Source organism: Rhincodon typus, chromosome 2, assembly GCF_021869965.1.
Source record: "Rhincodon typus isolate 14 chromosome 2, sRhiTyp1.1, whole genome shotgun sequence".
NCBI classification, from domain to species: domain Eukaryota; kingdom Metazoa; phylum Chordata; class Chondrichthyes; order Orectolobiformes; family Rhincodontidae; genus Rhincodon; species Rhincodon typus.
Window position 1 is genome coordinate 99661208 of NC_063333.1, and position 23497 is coordinate 99684704.

The 23497-nt window shown below is 38.7% G+C and overlaps 1 protein-coding gene across 1 annotated transcript in view; it reads left to right on the top strand.

Annotated features, from left to right (window-relative positions):
* gsdmeb (gasdermin Eb) overlaps positions 1 to 23497 on the top strand; it is a 33505-nt gene that overhangs the window by 7352 nt on the left and 2656 nt on the right. Inside the window, exons 2-7 of the mRNA XM_048608617.1 lie at positions 1058 to 1226; positions 3426 to 3546; positions 5557 to 5727; positions 12227 to 12354; positions 21282 to 21480; positions 22049 to 22122. Coding sequence (XP_048464574.1) covers positions 1058 to 1226; positions 3426 to 3546; positions 5557 to 5727; positions 12227 to 12354; positions 21282 to 21480; positions 22049 to 22122 — 862 coding nt within the window. The remainder of the gene's footprint in view (positions 1 to 1057; positions 1227 to 3425; positions 3547 to 5556; positions 5728 to 12226; positions 12355 to 21281; positions 21481 to 22048; positions 22123 to 23497) is intronic.

Here is a 23497-nt window from a genome sequence, read left to right on the forward strand (position 1 = left end):
GAACTACCAACATAAGTTTGTTTCAAAGTTTAATCCCCATTTCAGATACTTGGTCCCCTAAATTAATTTAGCACTATAGTGCAGTACTGAAAAAGCATTATGCTGTTAGACGTACTGTGATTTGGATGCGACATTAAACTGTGGTCCCTTTTGCCCTCTTGTGTGGATATAAGCAATCACTTGGTGCTCATTTAAAAATAAGCTGGAGAGCTTTCCCAGTATCCAGGTCAATATTTAACACTCAACCAACATTCAAAAGCAGATGATCTGGTCATTTTATTTCATTGCCTTTTATGGGAGGTTGCTGTGCAGAAATAGATTGCTGATAATACTACATTACAACAGTAACAACACCTCCGAAGTACTTCATTACATTGAGACACCCTAAGGCTGTGTAAGGTGCTCCTTCTCACTGCTGTTTTGCTAGCCTGTTCCCTAACAAATTACATTGGGCATTATATAATGTAGCACAAAGAATTCCAGATAATTTTTACAATCAGTTTTTACCTTGTTTGTTGGGGATGTGAGGGTTGCTAGCAAGAACTACAATAGTAGTCCACCCTAATTGCACTTGATAAAATGCCACTGAGTTGCCTTTTTGAGTGCTGTGGTACGTTTGGTATTTACATCCACAGTGCTGTTAGGAAGCCAGGTTTTTAGTCCGGTTAACAGTCAAGGAACAGTTCAGTCTAACGAGACATTGAGATTTTCTGCATTTTGTCTTAGAGATATTTTCACACTGTGCATTGATGGAGAAAGGATTGAATGTTTAAAGTGTTGTGTGGGATACTGATCGTGTGTGCTGCATTCCACCTGGATAATTTCAAGCTTGTGTTGTTGAATCTGCACTGTCCTGGCAATGGAGAATGTTGCATCACGCTCCTGATTTCTGATGTGGTCAGGGGAGTTTGAAGATGCATTGCCCATTGCAGAATTTCCAGTGCCTGACTTGCTTTTTTTAACCAGGCCTTTCCAGAATGCCTTTGATATTGCTCAAATCTATATAAAGTCCAGTGGCAATGAAAGAAATAGTCATTTCCTCTACTTGCTTTTCCAGGGCTATACATTTGGATCATTCATTTGTCCAGCAAACCTGTGAAAAAAGAGAAATTTTGTGTGTGGTAAATGAAAAGATTATCACCTCCCAAAAGTGCTCAATTTCTGAACATTTGCAAATTGAAGAAAAGTGTGGTGGTACGCTGGGACTTAAAACAAAAATATTGAAGGTGCGTATGTTGTCTGAAATAAAAGCGTGTATCTCACTGTAGTTGCCATAATATTTTAGCTACATATAGCATGCACCTCTGGAGCTCGTCCAATGACTTATTTTTTCCTCTGCGTGGTTTTCAAAAATCTGGCCAAATTGGAAATGCATTTACAAATTTATAAAATAGTGCAAGCGTGGGTAAGTAATATAAGCTGGATCAACAAGATGAAATTGATGGAAAACAGTTCTTCAGTTTTGAGCCTTTTGAGCCTTTGCTATGTATTGTATTGTGACATGGTTACGTTAGTCATTTTTGTGTGACATTGTCTAAACCAGGGTATTAAACATTTTAGGAGCATTTCCCACACTTTCTTGCATCAATATACAAAATTAGGCTTAGTGCCTGGAAAGGAAATGGCTTTGTAAAGCCCACAAAAGAAGGGAGTTCACTTCACAAGACATATAACTTAAACAAAAAATAAGCTGAAGGGAAAAGCAGACCTATTGAATGTGCTATTAAAATTAACATGAAAAATGAATGCAGCTAGGACTTTTTTTTCAAGCAGATGTAACTTTAAAATATTTTATTACTACTATTTCATGCAAGAATAATTGCATTGTAATTTTGTAGATCTTGTGGGGATCCATGTGTTTTTATTTGAAGAAGAGTTCTCTTGGATTGATGGTTCCTTTTTAAGAACTAGGTTTCTCTAGGTGATTTAGTTTCTGAAGTTACTATTTTCCCGTAAATGATCACACAAGCAGTTTGCTAAGGAGATAAAAACAGGGGGGAAAAAAAGCCAACAAACTAATCACCAGGTTGTAAGATCCAGAGATGGTAATTCTGTGTTCCAGCAATTTTATTTTAGAGTTTAGAACAAGTTGTAGTGAAGTAAACTTCTCTTTTAGCACAATTTGCTTGAAATTCTAGGTTTTGGTTAACAAGGTTAAAACTCGCCTTGTTAACTTAATTATCCTAATAACAGTGAGTTGAACTTCTGCTACAGCCAAACTGATGAGAGAGAGTGTTTTATGTGCAAAGTTCTAGTATTTAAAACTATTAGGACCAGGAGTTTTGAACTGAGGTGTCTATGCTTCAGATGCTGGAGGCATTTTGGAACTTTGGGAATGTAGGAAGAGATTTGCAAGGACAGACTTGCGAGAAGTGAATGAAAGGCCCAGGAAATTTAGCCTGTAAATTAAGTGTTGAAACAGTACCCACACTAAGCAGTGAATCTTCCAGTTTTCGATAAATATCTGGCTTGAGTTTTTGAATATAAATCAATGGATGTAGAAAAAAATTGAAGTTAAAATGTTTGATTTAGCTTATAAGTAACTGCATTCTATGTGCTTTCAATATCTTTAACGTAGGTGATTAAGATTCACATTCATTGGTTTCTGTGTAGTAAATTTCTTTTTCTTTGTTTTGAATCAATGTAACTTGTGGTTTCATACTTTGAGTAAATACTTGCCACTGATTTGTATTGAGGTCATAGCAAGTTGCTGTATACCATTTTGACCATATCCCTTTCAAGGGACCAATCAATGAAAAGCATGAAGCAGTGACAACGGGAATGTATTAGGTGTTGCTTCCAGCTCTTCTCCTCTTCTGACCAACACCCCTGCGTCCTGAAAGTTTTAATTCTTACTGTGGTTCTGCAGACTCTTGCTGCCTTCTGACCCTGCACTTTGCATCCATCCTTTATGCATCCATAATGCAAATCCCTTTTTTTTTGCTTCCACACCTGAAATATCATCCCCTTTTATGTCCTTTATCTAGTGAATCTGCCTGAGAAATAATTAGGAGCCAAGACATTTTCTCCTCCTCTTCTTCTCTTCTGCCAATCCCAACCTGATGCTTTCAATACAGTGTGGGAAATTGATGAGCCACCTTGCCACTCCCAGCCAAACACCTCTCTGATGTAGCATGCAGCAAAGTTGAAACTGATCCCATATCGCCATGAGGAGAACTGGGAGGGGTCTTTTAGTTGAGGACAAGGGGGTTGTATCAGAAGATGCAATATGACATCTTTGCTCCAAATATTAACCTGTGAAAGGAAGTTTGGCACAAAAGTCAAAGCAAGATTCCAAAATGCATAAAATACACTGGTTTTCAGATTATTGGTTATGAATAGCAATAGTGGTTTTAAATGTTATTCTGTTGAAAAATGTTTCTTTGTGAATTGGAACAGTTTTCTAAGCTGCTTGTATTTTGTAGGTTTCGGCAAATGATGATGGTACTATATCCAAGGATACAGAGATTGTATTGGAGATCCCACCTCGTACTGTTATTGCGTACGGTGTCACTGAGCTAATTATAAACCAGAATGGCCAGTTTGGTATGCATTGATCATGACAATTAAGCCAAGTAATATAATAGTGGATCAGGTGTATATGCTACTGGCTCAAACAGCCAATTGAGCTTCCAGTTTGTCATGTTAGGAAGTATGCTTGTGACAGAGTGGAAGTGTTTGCTTTGGTCAATGAAGTAACAGAGAGAGAACATGAATTAATCAGAAGAAGAATTGTATAAATGTTTTGATTGTACAGGTCCGTGATAAAACTATTCAAACCAATTTCATAAAACCTCTTTAAAAGGAATTAAGTGGTTTCTTGACAAAGAGAATATTGATGAATATAAGGAGCAAGCAGAAACCTGGGGTGGAACAAGGTGATGGATGAGATAGAAAGTGCAGCTGCAGAATGTAGTGGCAAATGGCTTGTTTTGGCGCTGCAGAATTCTCCAATTTTGACCTTTAATACTGATCTATCACCCAATATTATTTTTATGTCCTTTTGTAAGTTTAAAAATGTTTTAAGAGTGGCCTCAGAATGTGAAATGTCTTTTAAGAAAAGTTAAATAGAGTCATACAGCATGGAAACAGACCCTTTGGTCCAATGCCAGCGATAATCCGAAACTAAACTAGTCCCACCTGCCTGCACTTATTCCTCCAAACATTTCTTATTCATGCAATTGACCAAATCTCTTTTAAACGTTGTAACTGTACATGCATCTATCACTTCCTCTGGAAGTTCATTCCACGCACAAACCATTCTCTGTGCAAAAAAAAGTGTTGCCCCTCATGTCCTTTCCAAATTTTTCTCCTCTCACCTTGGAAATAATTCCCCTAAGCTTGAAATCCCTTACTTTAGGGAAAATACACCTGCCATTCTCCTTATCTGTACTCCTCATTATTTTAAAAACCTCTATAAGGTCACCCCTTAACCTCCTATGCTCCATTGAAAAAAGTCCCAGCCTCTCCCATTCCCAGCAACATCTTGTAAATCTTCTCTGAACCCTCTCCAGCTTGATAATATCCTTCCTATAACAGGGTGACCAGAATTGGGCACATTACTCCAGAAGAGGCCTTACCAACATCCTGTACAGCCTCAGCATGACTTCCCAACTCTCTACTCAAAGTTCTGAGCAATGAAGACAAGCGTGCTAAACACCTTCTTAACCACCATGTCTACATGTGGCACAAACTTCAAACAATTATGTACCTGAACCCCTAGGTGTCTCTGTTCTACGACACTACCCAAGGCCCTACTTTTAATTTTATAAGTCTTGCCCTTGTTTGTTTTACCAAAATGCAATACCTCGCATTTATCTAAATTGAACTCCAATTGCCTCTTCTCAGCCCATTGACCCAATCAATCAAGATCTCTTTGTAACCTTAAATAATTTTCTTCACTGTCCATGATATCACCAATTTTGGTGTCATCTGCAAATTTACTAACCATGCCTTCTATATTCTCAACTAAATCATTTATATAAATGACAAACAAAAGATGACCCAGCATTGATCCCTGTGGAACACCGCTGGTAACAGTCCTCCAGTCCAAAAAACATGCCTCTGTCACCATTCTCTTGACATTCAGTCTTGAACGGGTAAATCACAAGTAACATTCAAGCCACAAAAGTGCCAGACAATGCTCATCCCCAGCCCGTGAATTTACTATCTGTACAACTCCATGGAACATATTGGTTGAGAGGTATTTTTTTCAACATAGAAATTTTGTGAAGACTTTAGTGAGGATGCAATCAAAACTAATTGAACAGATTTAAAGGATAGCCGGATGTAGGTTATAGGATGAGGGTGAAATTATATGTGCACTCAAGCCTGTCTTCAATTAATTTGAAAGATTGAACTGCTCTTCAAAATCAGAATGTAGCTGAAAAATGTTCAATATCTTTGTGCTGCCTTGCCTGATTTTGAATCTTTTCTGATACTATTAATTGACTGTTTCACTTCGATATCATTTATAGTATTGTTTTAGCCAATATGTTCTAATATTTATTTCTGAAACAGTTACTAATATTTTCACTTTTTTTGTTTCAATACCAGATCTCTGCCTACTTACTGAAGAAAGTGGAGGCTTTGATAAAGTCCTGCTAGGCAAAAATAAAAGAGAATTTTCAGTGTGCACCTCTTTGACATGTATTGATGGAGAACATAAAAACAAAGAGTGTATGAAGGATGTCCCGAGTGAAACTTCGCTAAGTGTTTTAAAACCAGGTAAATGAACATCACAGTAATTTGAAATATTTGTCCAACCATGTGTTTTACCCCTGAGTTTTTAGCCATTGATGTGAAATTTTCTGCATGCTATTTTAGTACTTCCTTTGGATAGTAGCGAATCTTCTGTGGTGTTGAGTTTGTAATTTAGCAAAACTTGTTATTTCAATTGAGCAGGATTGAATGCAATCAATATGGTTGTATCGGTTTGGAAGACGGTGGCAACATCATAATATCACTGGACTGATAATCCAGACCCCATGTTGATGTTCTGGAGACATAGGTTTGAATCTGGCCACTGTAGATAGTGAAATTTTAATTCAATAATTTTCTGGAATAAAAAGCTAGGCTAGTGACAACCATGTCAATTGTCATAAAATAACATCTGTTTCACTAATGCCTTTTAGGGAAGGAAATCTGCCATTCTTCTGGTCTGGCCTACATGTGACTCCAGACACAGTAATGTGATTGACTCATCACACACTTGTTAATTTCCAGCTCCTGCAAGCAGTCTATTGCACACACATCCTCTCCTTGATTGAATATACCTTAAGCATAGAGTCATAGAGATGTACAGCACAAAAACAGACGTTTTGGTCTAACTCATCCATGCCGACCAGATATCTTAAATTAATCTAGTGCCATTTGCCAGCATTTGGCTTATAATCCCTCTAAACCCTTCCTGTTCATATACCCATCCAGATGCCTTTTAAATGTTGTAGTTATAGCAGCCCCCACTACTTCCTCTGGCAGCTCATTCTATACATGCACCACGCTCTGCGTGAAAAAGTTGCCCCTTAGATCCCTTTTAAATCTTTACCCTCTTACCTTAAACCTATGCCCTCTAGTTTTGGATTCCTCTATTCTGGGGAAAAGACCTTGGTTGTTCACCCTATCCATGTCCCTCATGATTTTATAAACTTCTATAAGGTCACCCCTTAGTCTCCCGGACTCCAGAGAAAATAGCCCCAGCCTATTCAGCCTTTCCCTAGACCTCAAATCCTCCAGCCCTCGCAACATCCTTATACATCTTAGAATGAACCCTTTCAAGTTTCACAATATCCTTTCTATATAGCAGGGAGACCAGAATTTAATGTGGTATTCTGAAAGTGGCCTAACTAATGTCCTGTACAGCCACAACATGACCTCCCAATTATGATCCTCAATGCACTGGTGAATAAAAATGTGTGTACCAAATGCTACCTTCACTACCCTATCTACCTGTGACTCCACTTTTAAGGAACTATGAACCTGCACTCCAAGGTCTCTTTGGTCAGCATCACTCTCCAGGACCAAACCATTAAGTGTATAAATCCTGCCCTGATTTGCCTTTCCAAAATGCAGCATCTCACATTTATCTAAATTAAAATCCATCTGCCACTCCTCAGCCCATCAGACCATCTGGTCAAGATCCTGTTGTACTCTGAGGTAACCTTTTTCACTGTCCACTACACCTCCAATTCTGGTGTCATCTGCAAATTTACTAACCACGCCTGCTTTATTCGCATCCAAATCATTTATGTAAATGACAAAAAAACAGAGTACCCAGCACCGATCCTTGCAGCACATCACTGCTAACAGCTCTCTGGTCTGAAAAACAACCCTCCACCACCACCCTCTGTCTCCTACCTTTTAGGCCAGTTCTGTATCCAAATGGCTAGTACTCCCTGTATTCCATGTGGTCTAACCTTGCTAACCAGTCAACCATGCAGAACCCGGGTTCGAATCCCACCACTGCAGATGGTGGAATTTGAACCCAATAAATATCTGGAATTAAGAGTCTAATGATGACTGTGAATCCATTGTTGATTGTTGGAAAAACCCATCTGGTTCACTAATGTCCTTTAGGGAAGGAAACTGCCATCCTTACCTGGTCTCACCTACACGTGACTCCAGACCCACAGCAATGTGGTTGACTCTTAACTGCCTTCTGGGCAATTAGGGATGGGCAATGAATGCTGCCTAGTCAGTGACACCCTCATCCTGTGAATGAAGAAAGGACCTAGTCAAAAGCCTTATTAAAGTCCATATAGACAACATTCACTGCTCTGCTCTCATCAATACTCTTCATCACTTCTTCCTTATTGCTTTCCTCTACTGTTTCCCATCATCAATTTCATTACTTCTCCCAAAATGTTCCATATCTGTGATTTGAAATTATTTTCAGGGTTCTGAGTTCAGTACTGAAGCTACGTTCAGCTGCAGTATGTATGATAAGCTTCATATTTTCAGATTTGTTTCTGAACTTGCCATTGTCAAGTCAGACATTTTTATTGGTGTCGCATGTCAACTACTTCTTTTCTGTGATTTTCATTTATACTAACCTTATTATATATTACCGAATGAAGATAAATTTAGTCATCCGCTCTATAGATCAGAAAATAAAGATATCGGTTTAGTTTCAGCTTTGCCAAGGATCTAAAAGTTAAGGCCATGAGCCAATGGAATCCTTACAGTCAGACACGCCCCATCCTTCAATATTTTTTAATAGATTTCATATTTCTTTCTAATCCTTCCTCTTTAGCATAATGTACCCTTCAACTATACTGGCAGCGTTTGGTATGACTTTTAACCTATGACAAGTATGGTGTACAAATTGTCTATATAATTTGATAATTTTTTTTATTTCTCTTTGGATCTTGTCAAATGATGCCATTAATACTTACCCCAGTTCTCTGAAAATCATCAAGTTTTGTTGTGCGGGTAGAATAATGTCCTGACTGGGTAAACTGCAGATCAGCTGACTTCCTAAAAGTAACCGATTTATTATGTTTAACATTAGGTTTCATTTGTGTTTTTTTTTCATTGTGTTCTCAGTAAATAGAGTGGGTACCCCACTAAGATGGCAACTCTATGAAACTTTAATTCCAGTTATTTTACATGAAATTACAATCCCCATCAGTGACTACAGTGTTTTATCTTTGCCAACTCTGAACCATGTAGTATATTTATGTAGTCTTTAATCTTGTCTACCTTCACTATTTAATCAATTAAGATAACACTTTATCCTGGCTGTTCCACAAACTGTCGATGTACAAACACTTTTTAGCTCCACATAATTAGAGGAGTCTCTAGCAATCTGACTCTCTCTCATAGGAACAAAACTCCTTCTGATTGGTATAATGACGAATCTGAACAAGTTATCTTTATCCTTGGTAGTACGGAACTTAAACTCAGAGGTAGGGACATGACCAGTGCACCACAAGACCCCACTAAATGAAAGAGCTTTCTAATTCAAAGACGATCCTGAAAGCATCTGAATGAGAAGCTTCTAGCATAGTTAGCAGCAGTATTCATTTTTAACCTTTCTTTTGTATTAACACTTACTGGGACTATTTGAAAATCCAGCAACTACTGGTCATCTTTATGTCACCGGGAAATGTCTCATTTGTCACAAACAAATTTCTATTTCCATTTTTAAAGCAGCAAACATCGTGCCCAACAATGGTATTCTCTTGGTAAAATAGAGCACCAGTTGGAATCAATTACCTTCGTACTTTCCAATAATTTTAGAAATTAGCACATTCATCCATAAATTGAATTCTGCAATCTTCTATACATCTCTTTTCCAAAATCTACTGAAGTGAGATCATGCTTAATGAACATGTAACAGTTGTTCATGAACTTTTATCCATCAAACCAATATCACCGTCTAAAAGGCAGAGATCTGTCTCTCTCTCAAAATGCTGACTTCTGACTCCACTCCTTGAAGTGACAACACTAAAGCCAAGCTTGGATTCTTTTCCTTTGATAAGAACATAACTCCTGTCTGCGTATTGACTTTATTCTTCCATTGGTTTTATAGTTCAGACTCTGAGAATATTGAAGAGCAATTCCATCTCGAGAATTTACATTTGCTTTCTGTCTTTTTCTGCAATGATCACTCGGATTTTGGTGTTCCTTCTTAGTTTCATTTTCACCTTTTGGTAAACATTTTCTCTTATCGTGTTCTCTTCTAGAAATCCACATGCTGGTTTAGAAGAAGAGGCGACTTGATTGAAACATAAAATCCTGAAGGTCAGGCAGCATCAGAGGAGTAGGAAAGTCGATGTTTCAGGTTGGGGTCCTGACCCAAAATGTCGACTTTCCTGCTCCTCTGATGCTGCCCAATCTGCTGTGTTCCTCCAGCTCCATACTGTGTTGTCTGACTCCAGCATCTGCAGTTCTTGCTATCTGCTTAAATCCTGAAGGATTTTGACAGGGTCAAAATCGAGAGGATGTACCTCATACGGGAGAATCTAGGGATCACTGTTTCAAAATTAGAGGTTGACCTTTTTAAACAGACATTAGACACTTTTTTTTGAAGTGTTGAATGTTTTGAAATTCTTTCCCTGAAAAGGTGGTAGAAAAAGAGAAATTGAATATTTTTTGGCAGAGGTTGATAGATATAATGTTAAGCCAGGGGTTGAAAGATTATTAGGATAGGTGGGAATGTGACTTTAAGGTGACAATCAGATCAGTTGTGACCGTATTAAATATTGGAGCAGGCTCAAGGGGCTGAATGGCCAACTCCTCCTGATTCAAATGCTCGTAAGAATAGAATATAAGCCAATTTTACAGGGAGACACAAGCATACACTACTTGCCCAGCCACCATAGTTTCGACCAATTAATAATTATAGAGATGTTGTAAATCCCCTATTAATACTTGTGATATGCATGCAATTAATACACATTTAGTGTGCTATGTTATTGTATAACTTTCAAATCTAATGTGCAACAATACCCAATTAATCTAGTGTTTTGTTTTTCTGGGAGGATAATGCCAGGTTATACAGAAAACTTGCTTATGCCATCCTGTTAAAACTGACATGACTGTAAATAATGTTTACTGATGCGAATAACCAGCTGGTTTCTGACAGGGTCCTGGGCAACATGGGTGCCAATAGCACATCATCTGACTGAAAGACGAATTGGATTCCAGATGGTAAAATAAGACTTCCATATTGTGGATTTTTGTCTGCACTTAAAACAATCCTGCCTTAGAGACCGTAAACTGTGAAAACATTCCAAACATTGGTGGTGTGGTTTGGAAAAACTTTCTGGGCTTCACCTCTGCTGGCATGTCAAAATATACATATGAACCAAGAACAGGAGTAGGCCGTTCAGCCATTTAATACGATCATGGTTGTTCTAATTGTAATCTTAAATCCACATTTCCACCTGCCCTTTTTATTCCCTTATTTACCAAGAATCTATACAATCTCTGCCTTCAAATATTCAAGACACTGCTTCCACTGTCTTTTCAGGAAGTGAGTCCCAAAGAATCATGTCCGTCTAAAAGGAAAGAAATCTCGATCCTTCTATTTTAAATGAACAAGCCCCGATTTTGAAACAGTGACTTCTAGATCTAGATTCCTCCAGAACAGGAGACCTCTTGTCCACATTCTAACATATAAAATCTCCTCATGATCTTGTGTTTAAATCAAGTTGTCTCTTGCTCTTCTAATTCCAGCCGAGACAAACCTAGCCTGTCCTGACCAGGATAAGTTAGGAATTCTGTCTCCATGATAGTATTGACTAACTCCAGCATTTCCAGGATGATTGCTCTCACTGGTATGAGCTGGACTGAAGATTCTCTCAAAAATTGATCCGTAACTGTACTTTCAAGTTGAGATTCTGGGTTTTAAACTTTGCTTGGTATACTTTTAATTCAATAAACCAATCCAATTGATGGATTCTTGAACAATGATGTAAACCCTGACTCTGGTATTAATGTTTCTTGCCAAATCTCACTGAAATAAAGTTGTACGTGCAGTTTAATTTTTACATTATCTCCTGCTTTAATTGCTGCTTTCACAAGTAGCTATGAACGGGGGTCAGTTAGCTTAGTTTGCTGGATGGCTGGTTTGCATTTCAGTGAGGTATAGTGACCCTCAGGTTAAATCACCACCAATCATCTCTCTCTGATGAGAGAGTAGCTCTATCACCTGGTAGTGCTGTGGTGACTTTACCTTTAGTTATAAAATAGTGAGGGCTTAGAAGGAATGGAGCAAGGTGGTAACTAAGATTTGGAATTTGGCATCTAGCATTTAAAATTTTAAAGATCTTAGATAGCACTTTTCTGTGAATCACATCCATTTAGTAAATGTCAAATTTGTTTTATTGAAAATAGGAGTTTGTACTGTATTGCATATTTATGCTTTATGCCTTTTGTATGAAAAGTTCATTTGCTTCTGCTTGGGATTCCTGTGATAAATTTCAAGCAGTCTGATTATGAAAACCGGAGGTTAATGCCTGATCTTTGGGGGAGCCTATGTTATTCTATATTTGGTGTTCTATATGTTAAGTGCATAGAGGAGTACCACATGGACCGTTGTATGATACAGTTGTTCATTTAACAATAAGCTTGGTAAATATTTTGAAAGAAATAGCGATACTGGATTTCATTATTGATACTAAGTGCTTTCTAGTCAAGTTTAAGTAATTATGAATAGAATACAAATATTGATGCAAACTGATTTAACATTGACATGACAGTGACATTCATATCTTCACAGTTATTGAAGAGGCTCAGCTACAGCTGCAGCCGTTCAGTGAACTTTCTGAGGAAAAGTGTCAGCAACTGTTTAAATTTTACTGTGAGTTCTTGTACCACGAAGATGTGATTTCTCTTCTTGAAAATGTTGTAAGTATTAATGTTGGGTGACTGGCATCCTTCTCTGCAGTGAAATACAACAATTATTTTAGGTTATAGTTTGAAGTAATGGAACATGAGCCAGAAGCATATCTAAGAAATAACTAACATTGGCAGTTGTTCTTCAGTGATGGAAATGATTTTTTTTTGTATAAGCATTGGTCTTGCAAATTAGATGGTCTCTTTTCTTCATTTCCGTATTACTGGATGCAATGTCAGGACTAGTTCATAAGACCCCAAGTACTGAAGCAGCCAGCTATGGGATAGCATTTATTATCTCTGTTTATCTTCAGGTCTGAGAATGGATGAGACTTGAACAATTCTAAATGAATGAGCCTATGACAATTCCAAACAAATGCATTGAAGGGAACCCAAACCAACCCCGTTATGCTGGGGTAGAGGAGAGAGAAAATGTCTCTCATCCAGTCCAGTGTTTATAGTAATGCAGTATTGAGAAACTCCAATCTTCTCAGCAAATCACAATGAAATTAAATTGACTAGAACTTTGTCACTCCAAATGAAATAATGTTATCCAGTGAAGTAATCTTTGATTTTAAAAAAAAAATTAGGACGAATGAACTTCATCAGTATAAGATGTTGATTATTTCCTAGAATCTGTGTTGTTAGCAGATTAATTAATGAGGCATATCAACACTGCAACAATATAGAATCAGGGTTACCTAGCAGAGCTAGAATTTACTATCACTGAGGGGTTGGTTAGCTCAGTTGGCTAGATGGCTGGTTTGCAATGCCACAGCGATGCCACTTAGTGTGGGTTTAATTCCTGCACTGGCTGAGGTCACCATGAAGGACTCTCCTTCTCAACCTCACTTGAAGCACAGTGATTCTCGGGTTAAACCACACCAACAGTGTCGCTCTCGCGCTTTTTGTATACTGGTCCAGTATTAGGTCGACGTATGGATAGTCCCTCCCAAGATAATTTGCAAGACTGTGATCTAGAGTAATATTCATTCCTATTGTTCAACTTTGGTAATCCTGGATAACAGACAATCTCAAAACGGGCTTGAAGAGGCAAGTCCTTGGTGTCACTGTACCACTGTAGTTTTTTATAAAGTTGAAAGGATGTCAGACTACTTACTGGAGGTTTGGTCTTCTCTAATTAGTAGAAGTTAATGAGAATAAATAGAGTGTACTGGAGGAATTAATAGTATGAAATGTGGATAAATTCCTTGCATGCGATGACTCCACAACCAGGGTTTGTCATGGGGTTGATCTTTCAGAAATCTTTGGATTCTAGAAACCATCCAGAGATTGTTGGAAGATAGCAAACATAATACCACTACTTGGTATTAAAGGAAAAAAGAAAAGGAGAAACCTTAAGCCGTTTAGTCAATCATTAGTGAGAGACAGAAATGGTAGAATCTACTATCAGCAACAGGATAAAGGGGCACAGAAAAAGAAAAAAAAAATCTTCAGAACTTTTTTAAAATTATTAAAAGATCATCACTTTTTTTTAGCAGAATTGACACAGATTTTTGAAAGGAAAGTAGTGTAGCTCATCTTCATGAACCTAGACTCTCAAATGTAGAATGATTGCAGCAGAGCTGGAGGCCATTAAACCCATTGTGTCCATGACAGTTCTGTGTGAGAGCAACTCCCCTTGCCCCAAAACCTCATCTTTTTTCCTATAGCTCTGCAAATGTTTTCCCTTTAATTATCCATTCCCTTTTTGAAAGCCACTCTCAGGTCGTATTCCAAATCATAATCTCGTGCTATATAAAAAATGCTTACCTCAAATCATCTCTTTATTTTACCAATCTCTTTAAATCAGAATCCTCTGGTTTTTGACCCTTCTGCCAATGGGAAGAGTTCTCCCCACCTACTCTGTGTATAAATCCTTTATGAATTCGAGCACCTCCAACAAATTTCCTCTAAACCTTCCTTTCTCCAGACAGAATACCTCTAGCTTCAAAAATCTGTCCAGCTACTGAAGCCCATTGTGCCCAAATTATTGTAAATCTTGTCTATACTCTTCCAATGCCTTTACATTGTTTCAAAAATACAGCAACCAGACTTATACACAGCACTCCAATTGAGGCTTAACTAATATTTTGTAAAAATTCACCGTAATTTGCATGCATTTGAAATCTGTGTTACTAATTAATTTCTCAACCTGCCCTGTCAGCTTTAATGATTTGTATGTAGAAAACCCCAGGCCCCTCTACTCTTGCAAAGGGATTGCTACTTTATTGCCTTTTTCTTCCCTCCTGCAAAAATGTATAACTTCTTACTTCTTTGCTTTAAATTTCAGGTTTTGCATGCCCACACTTTCCATCAGTGTGTAAATGAATGAAGTATACAATTATCATCCTCACAGTTCACTGTGCTGTTTAGAATCTTTTGAAGATGTAACTAATAAAATGAATAAGGGGGAATCTAATGGATGAAGGATATTTTGGATTTTCAAGAAACATGTCCCAGGGATTTCCCTGTTTTTCAGATACATGTTGTAACTTGGAAGAATTGTTTACTGTGAGAAGTGTAGTGTTAAACTTCTGAAAGGATGTAGATTTGTGGAATGGCCAACATACGGCGGATAAAATTTAATAGAGTAGAATATCCATTATTGTCACGTGTACTCAAGTACAGAAGTACAGTGAAGTTTAAAATGTAGCCTCTTGTGGCGCCATCTTAGATACAAATATCTAGGTACAAATCTTAGATACAAAACGAGGAATTATAAAAAAGAAAAGTAGTTGCATTACAGCGATTCACAGTATAAGTTAGAAATAAGCCATAGTTAAAAGGGTGGACATTACAGTCTGATAAACAAATTACAAATAAACATTACATTGCAGTAGCAGAGTGTAGGGGCTTCCACATGTGGTCTGGCTGCCCACGCCAAACCCCAGTCCAACAACCACCCCTGCACTGCTCCAGGCCACCAGTCCGCTCCGCACTGGCACTCAGCTGCTCCTAGATAAGTTTTCTCCGGGACTCACTTGCCCACACTGGCCTCCGCTCCAGGACTCACTCACCCACAATGGCTCAGCAGAGATGCAGAGAAGTGTGAAGTGACTTATTGCAACAGGAATAATATGGAGAAATAATATAAAATAAAGCGTCCAATTTTAAAGAGGTTAGACGAAAAGAGGAAGTTTGGAATATTTGTGTATAAATCATTGAAAGTGGTAGCACATGTTGTGAGTGTAGCTAATGAAGCATAACAGATTGCTCCAACTACAATGGTGAAAGGGCTTACATCAAATCTGTTTAAAATAAAAACACATTCAGCCACCATTGGAGTACTGAATCCAGGTCTGGGCGCTACACTCTGGGAAGGATTTGAAGAAATTGGAGAGTGTGCAGATAAAGTTTATGAAAATGGGCTCATGGATGAGGAAACTCTATTTCATGGATAGGGTGAAGAAGCTGAGGCTGTTTTTCTTGGAGAAGGGTGTATTAAGAGGAGACAAAAACAGAAATTGCTGGAAAAGCTCAGCAGGTCTGGCAGAGTCTCTGGAGAGAAATCAAGAGTTAATGTTGGGGTCCAGTGACCCTTTCTCAGATACTGTCAGACCTGCTGAACTTTATTTAAGACTATTTTATTTTATTTAAGATTAAAAGGAGGTTTGGCAGAAGTTCTCAAAATTGTGAGCAATCTAACAACGTAGAAAAGAAAAATCTTCTCATTAGTGGAAAGGTCGAGAATTAGAGGGTGCAGTTTTTAAAATTTATTCACCGGCTATGAGCATTGCTGACTAGATCAGCATTTCTTTTATCCATCCCAAATTGCTAAGGGGCAGCTAACAATCAACCACATTGACATGGGTATGGAGTCTCATGTAGGCCAGACCAGGTAAGGATGGCAGTTTCCTTCACTAAAAGACATTAGTGAACCAGATGGATTTTTCTGACAATTGACAATGGATTCATGGCCATCATGAGATTCTTAATTCCAGATTTTTATTGAATTCAAATTTCACCATCTACCATGGCGGGATTTGAACCCGGTTCCCCAGAACATTAGCGACAATACCACTAGGCCATCACTTTTAAAGTGATGAACAAAAGAAGCATTTATGGAATGAGGAAAACCTTATTTGATATCATTAAGTAGCTAGAATCAGAATTCACTGCTTGAGTATGGTGTAGGCAGATGCTATTGAGGCTTTCAACGGGGAATGGAATTATATGAAGAGGAGAAAATTTGCATGGCCACGGGGAGAAGGTAGGGGGGTGGGAATGTAGGTATATTGCTTTCAATGCCCGCACAGCCAAGAGTCCAAAGAAGTGCAGGTTAGTTGTTTTGGTCATGCCAAATTGCCCATAGTGTCCAGGCTAGGTGGGATAGCCATGGGAAATGCAGGGTGACAGGGATAGGGTAAAGGGGTAGGTCTAGGTGGGATGCTGTTTGGAGGGTCAGTGTGGACTCGAGGAAGAGAATAAATAAGAGAGTAGGACCCCTTAAAGGTCAATGAGGTCATCTTTGTTTTGAACCTCAGGTGATGGGAGAGATATTAAATGAATATTTCATGTCAATTTTTACTGTTTTAAAAAAAGAAAAAGACGCTAGGGAACTTGGGTGAATAAATATTGGTGTTTTGAAAACAGTTCATGTTAAAGAAGAAGTGCTGAGGTCTTAGAAAACATAATGGTAGATAATATCTCCAGGACCTGATCAAGAGTATCCCAGGACATGTGGCAAGTTAGGGAGGAAATTGCGGGACCTCTAGCAGAAATATTTCTATCATCTATAAACACGAGTGAAATACCGAAGGATGGCTAATGTTGTACCATTGTTTAAGAAAAGCTGTAAGGAGAACCTGGAAACTCTTGTGAGTCTGACATTGGTAGTGGTTAAGTCATAGAGTCATACAGCATGGAAACAGACCCTTTGGTCCAACCAGTCTATGCTGAACATAACCGCAAACTAAACTAGTCTCACCTGCCCACTCCTGGCCCATATACCTCCAAACCTTTCCTATTCATGTACTTATCCAAATGTCTTTTAAACGTTGTAATTGTACCCACATCCACCACTTCCTCAGGAAGTTCATTCCACATGCGAACCACCCTCTGTGTAACAAAATTTGCCGCTCGTGTTTTTTAAATCTCTCTTCTCTCACCTTAAATATCTGCCCTCTAGTCTTGAAATCCCCCATTCTAGTAAAAAGGCAACTGCAATTACCTATCTATACTCCTCATTATTTTATAAACTCCTATGAGGTTGTCTTTCAACCTCCTGCGCTCCAGGGAAAAAAATTTCCAGCCTATCCAAACTTTCTTTCTAACTCAAAAGGTGATTCTGAAAGATAGGATTTACATGTATTTGCAAAGGCAAGGATTGATTTAGGGATAGTCAGTATGGCTTTGTGTGAGGAAAATCATGCAGCACAAACTTGAGTTTCTTTAATGAAGTAACCAAAAAGATAGAAGGCAGAGAGGTAAACAGTGTTTACTTGGGAGATAGTAGGAACTGCAGATGCTGGAGAATCTGAGATAACAAGGTGTAGAGCTGGATGAACACAGCAGACCAAGCAGCATCAGAGGAACAGGAAGGCTGACGTTTCAGGCCTAGACCCTTCTTCAGACACAAAAAAAAAATTTTCTGAAGAAGGGTCTAGGCCCGAAACGTCAGTCTTCCTGCTCCTCTGATGCTGCTTGGCCTGCTGTGTTCATCCAGCTCTACACCTTGTTATCTCAGCGTTGACTTGGACTTTGTTAAAGCCTTTGACAAGATTCTGCATGGTAGACTAATTTGTAAAGTTAGATTGCATGGGATTGAGGGTGAGCTTGCCAATTGGATACAAAATTGGTTTTATAGTAGGAGACAGAGAGTGGTGGTGGAGGTTTGTTTTTTTGGACTGGAGGTCGTAACAAGTAGTATTCAAACTTTTGTTTGTCTTTTAGTTGAGAATATAGAAGGTTGCAGATGACACCAGAATTGGTGGTACAGTGGACAGTGAAGAAGCTTATCTAAGATTACAAAAAGGTCTTGATCGATTGGGTCAATGGGCTGAGGAGTGGGAGATGGAGTTTAATTTAAATAAAAGTGAGATATTGCACTTTGATAAAACAAACAAGGACAGGACTTATAAATTAATAGTAGGGTCCTGGGTAGTGTTGTAGAACAGAGAGACCTAGGAGTTCAGGTACATAATTCTTTGAAATCTGCATCTGATAGACAGGATGTTTTAAGAAGGCGTTTAACATGCTTGCCGCCTTTGCAAAGACCTTTTGAGTATAGGTGTTGGGAAGTCATGTTGAGGTTGTACAGGATGTTGATGAGGCCTCTTCTGGAGTATGTGTGCAGTTCTGGTTGCCTGTTATAGAAAAGATATTAATAAACTGGAGAGAGTTCGGAAAAAGAGCTACCAAGATGTTGCTGAGAATGGACGGCTTGAGACTGGAAAAGCTGAGACTTTTTTCATTGGAGCCTATGATGTTGAGGGGTGGCGTTTAGAGGTTTATAAAATCATGCGGGGTGTAGATAAGGTGAATGACAAGGGATTTTTCTCTTGGGTGGGTGAGTTCAAAACTAGGGGGCATATTTTTAAGGTAAGAAGAGAAGGATTTTAAAAAGGAGATGAAGAGACACAGAGTGGTTCATGTGTGGAATGAACTGCCAGAGAAAGTGGTAGATGAAGGTACAGTTACAACATTTTAAAAATGTTTGTATAAGTACATGAATAGGAATGGTTTGGAGGGAAATGGGCCAAGTGCAGGCAGGTGGGACTAGTTTAGTTTGGGAACATGGTTGGCGTGGACTAGTTGGGCCAAAGGGTACGTTTCCATGCTGTATGATGCTATGGCTGTCTCCTGTGCTATAATAATCTATAATATACTGTGGGCTAAATTATACATTGACCACTGGCTCCCCACACCCTAGCCTACATTTCTGAATAGTTTCCCCACTTCAATTATGGAGCCATTTCCTGTTAATTAATATAAACCCCAATGCCTGCCTCTGAGCTGCCAGTCAACCAGCAGCTCAGTGTCACACTGGGATTGGTGGCTGATGCCAATATTGCAAGAGCTCTATGAGAAAGAGGAACTGTGGATGCTTCCAGACCCGGATACCTCTCCGATCTTGCTGGGGGCCAAGTTGACCCTGATTAGAGCAATGTGTTTAACGCCAGTAGGCAAAACAGGCAAGGACCTCTGGTTGGCACAAGAGACCTGGGAAGGAATTACTCATTCCCTGTCCCCTCTTTGACTGACTAGCAGCCCACAGGATTAAACCTTGTGCTACACTTGGGTTTCAGGGCTGTCCTGCCACCCAACAAATTGGAACAGTGGTGGGATGGGCGTTTAAATGGGTCCGAATTGCCCATGCAAGACTGTGATGGGGTCGTGGCTGGATGGGCTGGCAGTGAACTAATGGCATGGCACCCTCATTTACTTGCCTGCTCACCCCCATGAATGGCTCAACATTCTTTTGGATTTCTCTATCCCAGTGAGCTGTGGACACGCAATCATAAAATATATTTAAGATAAGTCAATGGATTTTAAGTACTAATGGAGTTTCGGGATGTGGAATAGTGCAAGAAGATAGAGTTGAGATACAAGATCAGCCAGAATCGATTTAAATTGATTGATGCAGAAAGGCCCACTCCAAACTCGTTCTTGTGATTTGAAAGAAACCAAAATTGAATCCTTTCCCAGTGTCCCACGCTTGCCAGAACTTTTCTTTCATTTCTCTGAGTGCTTACGGCCTGAGGATTTTTTAAAAACTTATATAGATGAATGTTTGTTGAATTGTACTCCTTGAATATTTTGGTTAAGCATTTAAGTCAAAAATGCAGGGCTTATGTCTCCTTTGAACATTGGGACCCATTAACACATTCCAACTGAGATGATGTCTGGTCTTTCCTGCCTGTGTGATGTTGGAGGCCCCTGGTAGGCCTGTCCCCCTAGGGACATTATGTGGACTGTGCAGGCTGGAGTATTGACTGGAGGACCAGAGACTGTGGCTGAGTGGCTGTGGCATTGCATGAGATAGATGGATGATATTTATGAGGTGTGGAATAGCAAAGGTACTGCAAGATGTAGATGGTCTCTGATTTATAATATGCTTAAAATTAACTGTAGTTACAGCTGGCAAGCCATCATTGTGGAGGGTAAATATGTCTACAGGATGGCTGTGGCCTGTTAATTCCACGACTCAGGGAGTGGGATGGATTTGAAGAGACTAATTGAGGTGTTAACATTTCTCCGGTTATCCTCCTCCTTGAGATTCTGTCTGTGCAAAATTTGGTGCTGAGGCAGGATTATATTAGGCACTGACATGCCCTCACACTTGCCTACTAACCTATCTCTGTCTCACTGACAAACTCCAACCCATAGTTAGATGGATCACACCATACAAGGTTGGAAATGATGATAATTTTCAGATGGTGGATGCAACCTGAGCAGGAGCAAGTCAGATTGGAGTATGTTGGTTATTGGGTGAATCAAACTGGGGAGAAATCTTCATTTGCGAGTAGAAGGTTGTAATTGACAACATCCTACTCCTCTTGCAGCTTTGTTGACCTGCCTGAACTGTGTCAATTAACACAAGTGGAGATCACATTGACTGACTGCAATATAACCAAGAACCATAACTTATAACAGCAAATGTCTGAAGTGCTTTTCACGTGTTTATTTCTGAAGAGTGGAACCAGTCTGCATATTTTACTGAAGCCAGCATGAGCAATGGTCTGGGTCACAGAATGTAATAAAATTAGTCATTTTCTCTGACCTCTTAAAGTCCCCACCTGAAAGTGCTGGATCTGAAGGCATGTGCAAAGGCAAATTCTAGTCTGCCCATTTGATACAATGCTCACCATCATTTGGCCAGGTAAGATGGTATGAGAGTGAGCAACTTTCAAATAATGTATATGATTGTATTTATCACTGGTCAGAAAGTGCTTGTCTTTATGCCAGAGTTTTATTTTGCTTTTGGTGTTCTGTAGTTGGATGAGCTTTCTTCAGGGGAACAGCCAAATCTAATGGGACTGCAAGAGCTGGAGTCAATACAGGCTCAAAAAATCAAGGATATGCTACAGATTTTGGGCTACAACTGCCCAAATGAGGATGGCTCTTCAGCGATTAAAGATGCTGCAAGTTCTGAGCTACTTACAGCTGCATTCTACTTTTTTAGTGCTTTAGATGGTAAGAAAGACATTTCATGCCTCGGAATATTCCTGAAATATTGACCAGTAAATAAAAACATTGTTGATATTTTTTGCAGATTATTTGCCTGGATTTGCTGTAGGGGTTTCTTGATTGGGATTTATAAAAATTCCTGGAGAAACAACATTATTTCCTATTTATTTGTTTCTTATGCAGTTCTCCTGAAGTTTCAGTGAGGGATTGGGAGAACTGGAGATTTTACATGCAAATCATTAATATTGTAAATAACAATTCTCACTCAGTAAATTTTCATGATTTATCCATTGGTTTCTGACAAAACAAATCAATCTTTGGTTAAATACAGTAAGTTGCAGAACATAGAATTGTGCTTAGATGGAATTAGTTTAAACTTTTGGCAGAAAGTTCAAAGAATTACCTCCATTTTTTAATCAAGTTATTTTTGTATGGTGTAATTTACTAAAGTGAAGCTTTTATTGATGGGAACAACATTTCCTTAAAGTAACCTTCAATTTTGTCAAATTTACCAAAGCTACAGTTAAAACAGTATTTAGATTACTTTATGTCTAATGTGCCTCTATTTATTTAGCTTTGTCTGAAGAAACTCTTGCAGTTTTGGGTATTTGCTGTGAAATTCAAATTCTCCCAACGTTGCTTTATTCGGTAAGTTTGCACAACAGTCAACAACATATGGCGAACTGTCTGTTTTTTTTTACAGTACTTTTACCTCAGTTGTGAACTGGATGAGGTTACTGTTTGCTTGGGCATCATAAGATTATTAGTCATTCTTTCCTTGATGCCTAGATATTTATTTGTTTCAGTGATGTTATTCGCTTCTTTTAATGTCAAACGTTGCATTTCTGAAACTTGACACACAGTCATATTATTCAAAATGGAACTGCAGCATCTTGTGAGTCTGAGCCCCTCCTTTAGCACAATGAAAGATACAATTAAACACAAAATACTACAGTTACTGGAAATTGGAGAAAGTCGGGTCTGGCAGCAGCTGTGGAGAGAAAAATGGAATCCAACGACTGTTCTTCTTTGGAACTGAAGAAGAATCATTTTTGAACTCAAAACGTTAACTCTGTTAGACCTACTGCATCTCTCTGTTTCCATTTATGAACAATGAAATTGACTGAACTAATTGTGCTAAACGTTTGCTGAGCTATTTTCACTGTTTTTCTCCCTCAGCTTCTGTGCCAAAAGACTTGTGCATGGTGATTTGAAACTGCATCGGATCATTCTCTCTTGTGCTTTTCCCCCATCTCTCACTCTCCTCCTCCCTCGCATTCAACAGTATAGATTAGTATCCTAGATGGGAATAATTATATTCTTTGCAGATACCTTTTTTGAGAGTTATCCCTATCTAGTCATTCAGTCAAGATTGAATGCAACCAAATTTGTAGGACATTGAGTTTAAGACTGGATATGACTTAGTAATTATATAGAAAAACATAAGATCTTGCCAAGTAACTTATACACTGATCCAGACTAGACAGAAAGGCTGGACCACTCAACAGCTTGCTCTTCTTCCACTTCTCATCTCTTCTCAGTGCCCAAGTCTTCTCAAACCACCAATTGTGTTTACTAGAGTGCTCATTGAGTGATTTTTCCACTGCTTACAGTACTAAGCTCTCTCATGCCTCTTATTTTATACCATATTTTCCCCCAAGGATTGTTGAATTGTTGACAGTTATTGTCTGATAAATGTTTATTTCAAAATACTTTACGAAGTATCAATTTCTTTATCTCAATTTTGGGTTGAAACTTCCCTTCTGTAGTATCATTTGCCTTCATTAACTTGTTGAGCTTTTGATCAAGGCCAAACTCCGTGTGCAATCATTCTTACTTCACCTTTACCTTTGCACACATCAAACTTCCTCCCTGACTAGCAACTTTCCACCTTTGCTACCAGATTTAATTCCCAGAAGTTTGGTTATTTGTATCAATTCTACCATCAGTTCTTTATGTCTAAGCAATTATTTTTGGGACTTGTTAACCAATTATTCATAATGTTCATTCATTTTACACTTTT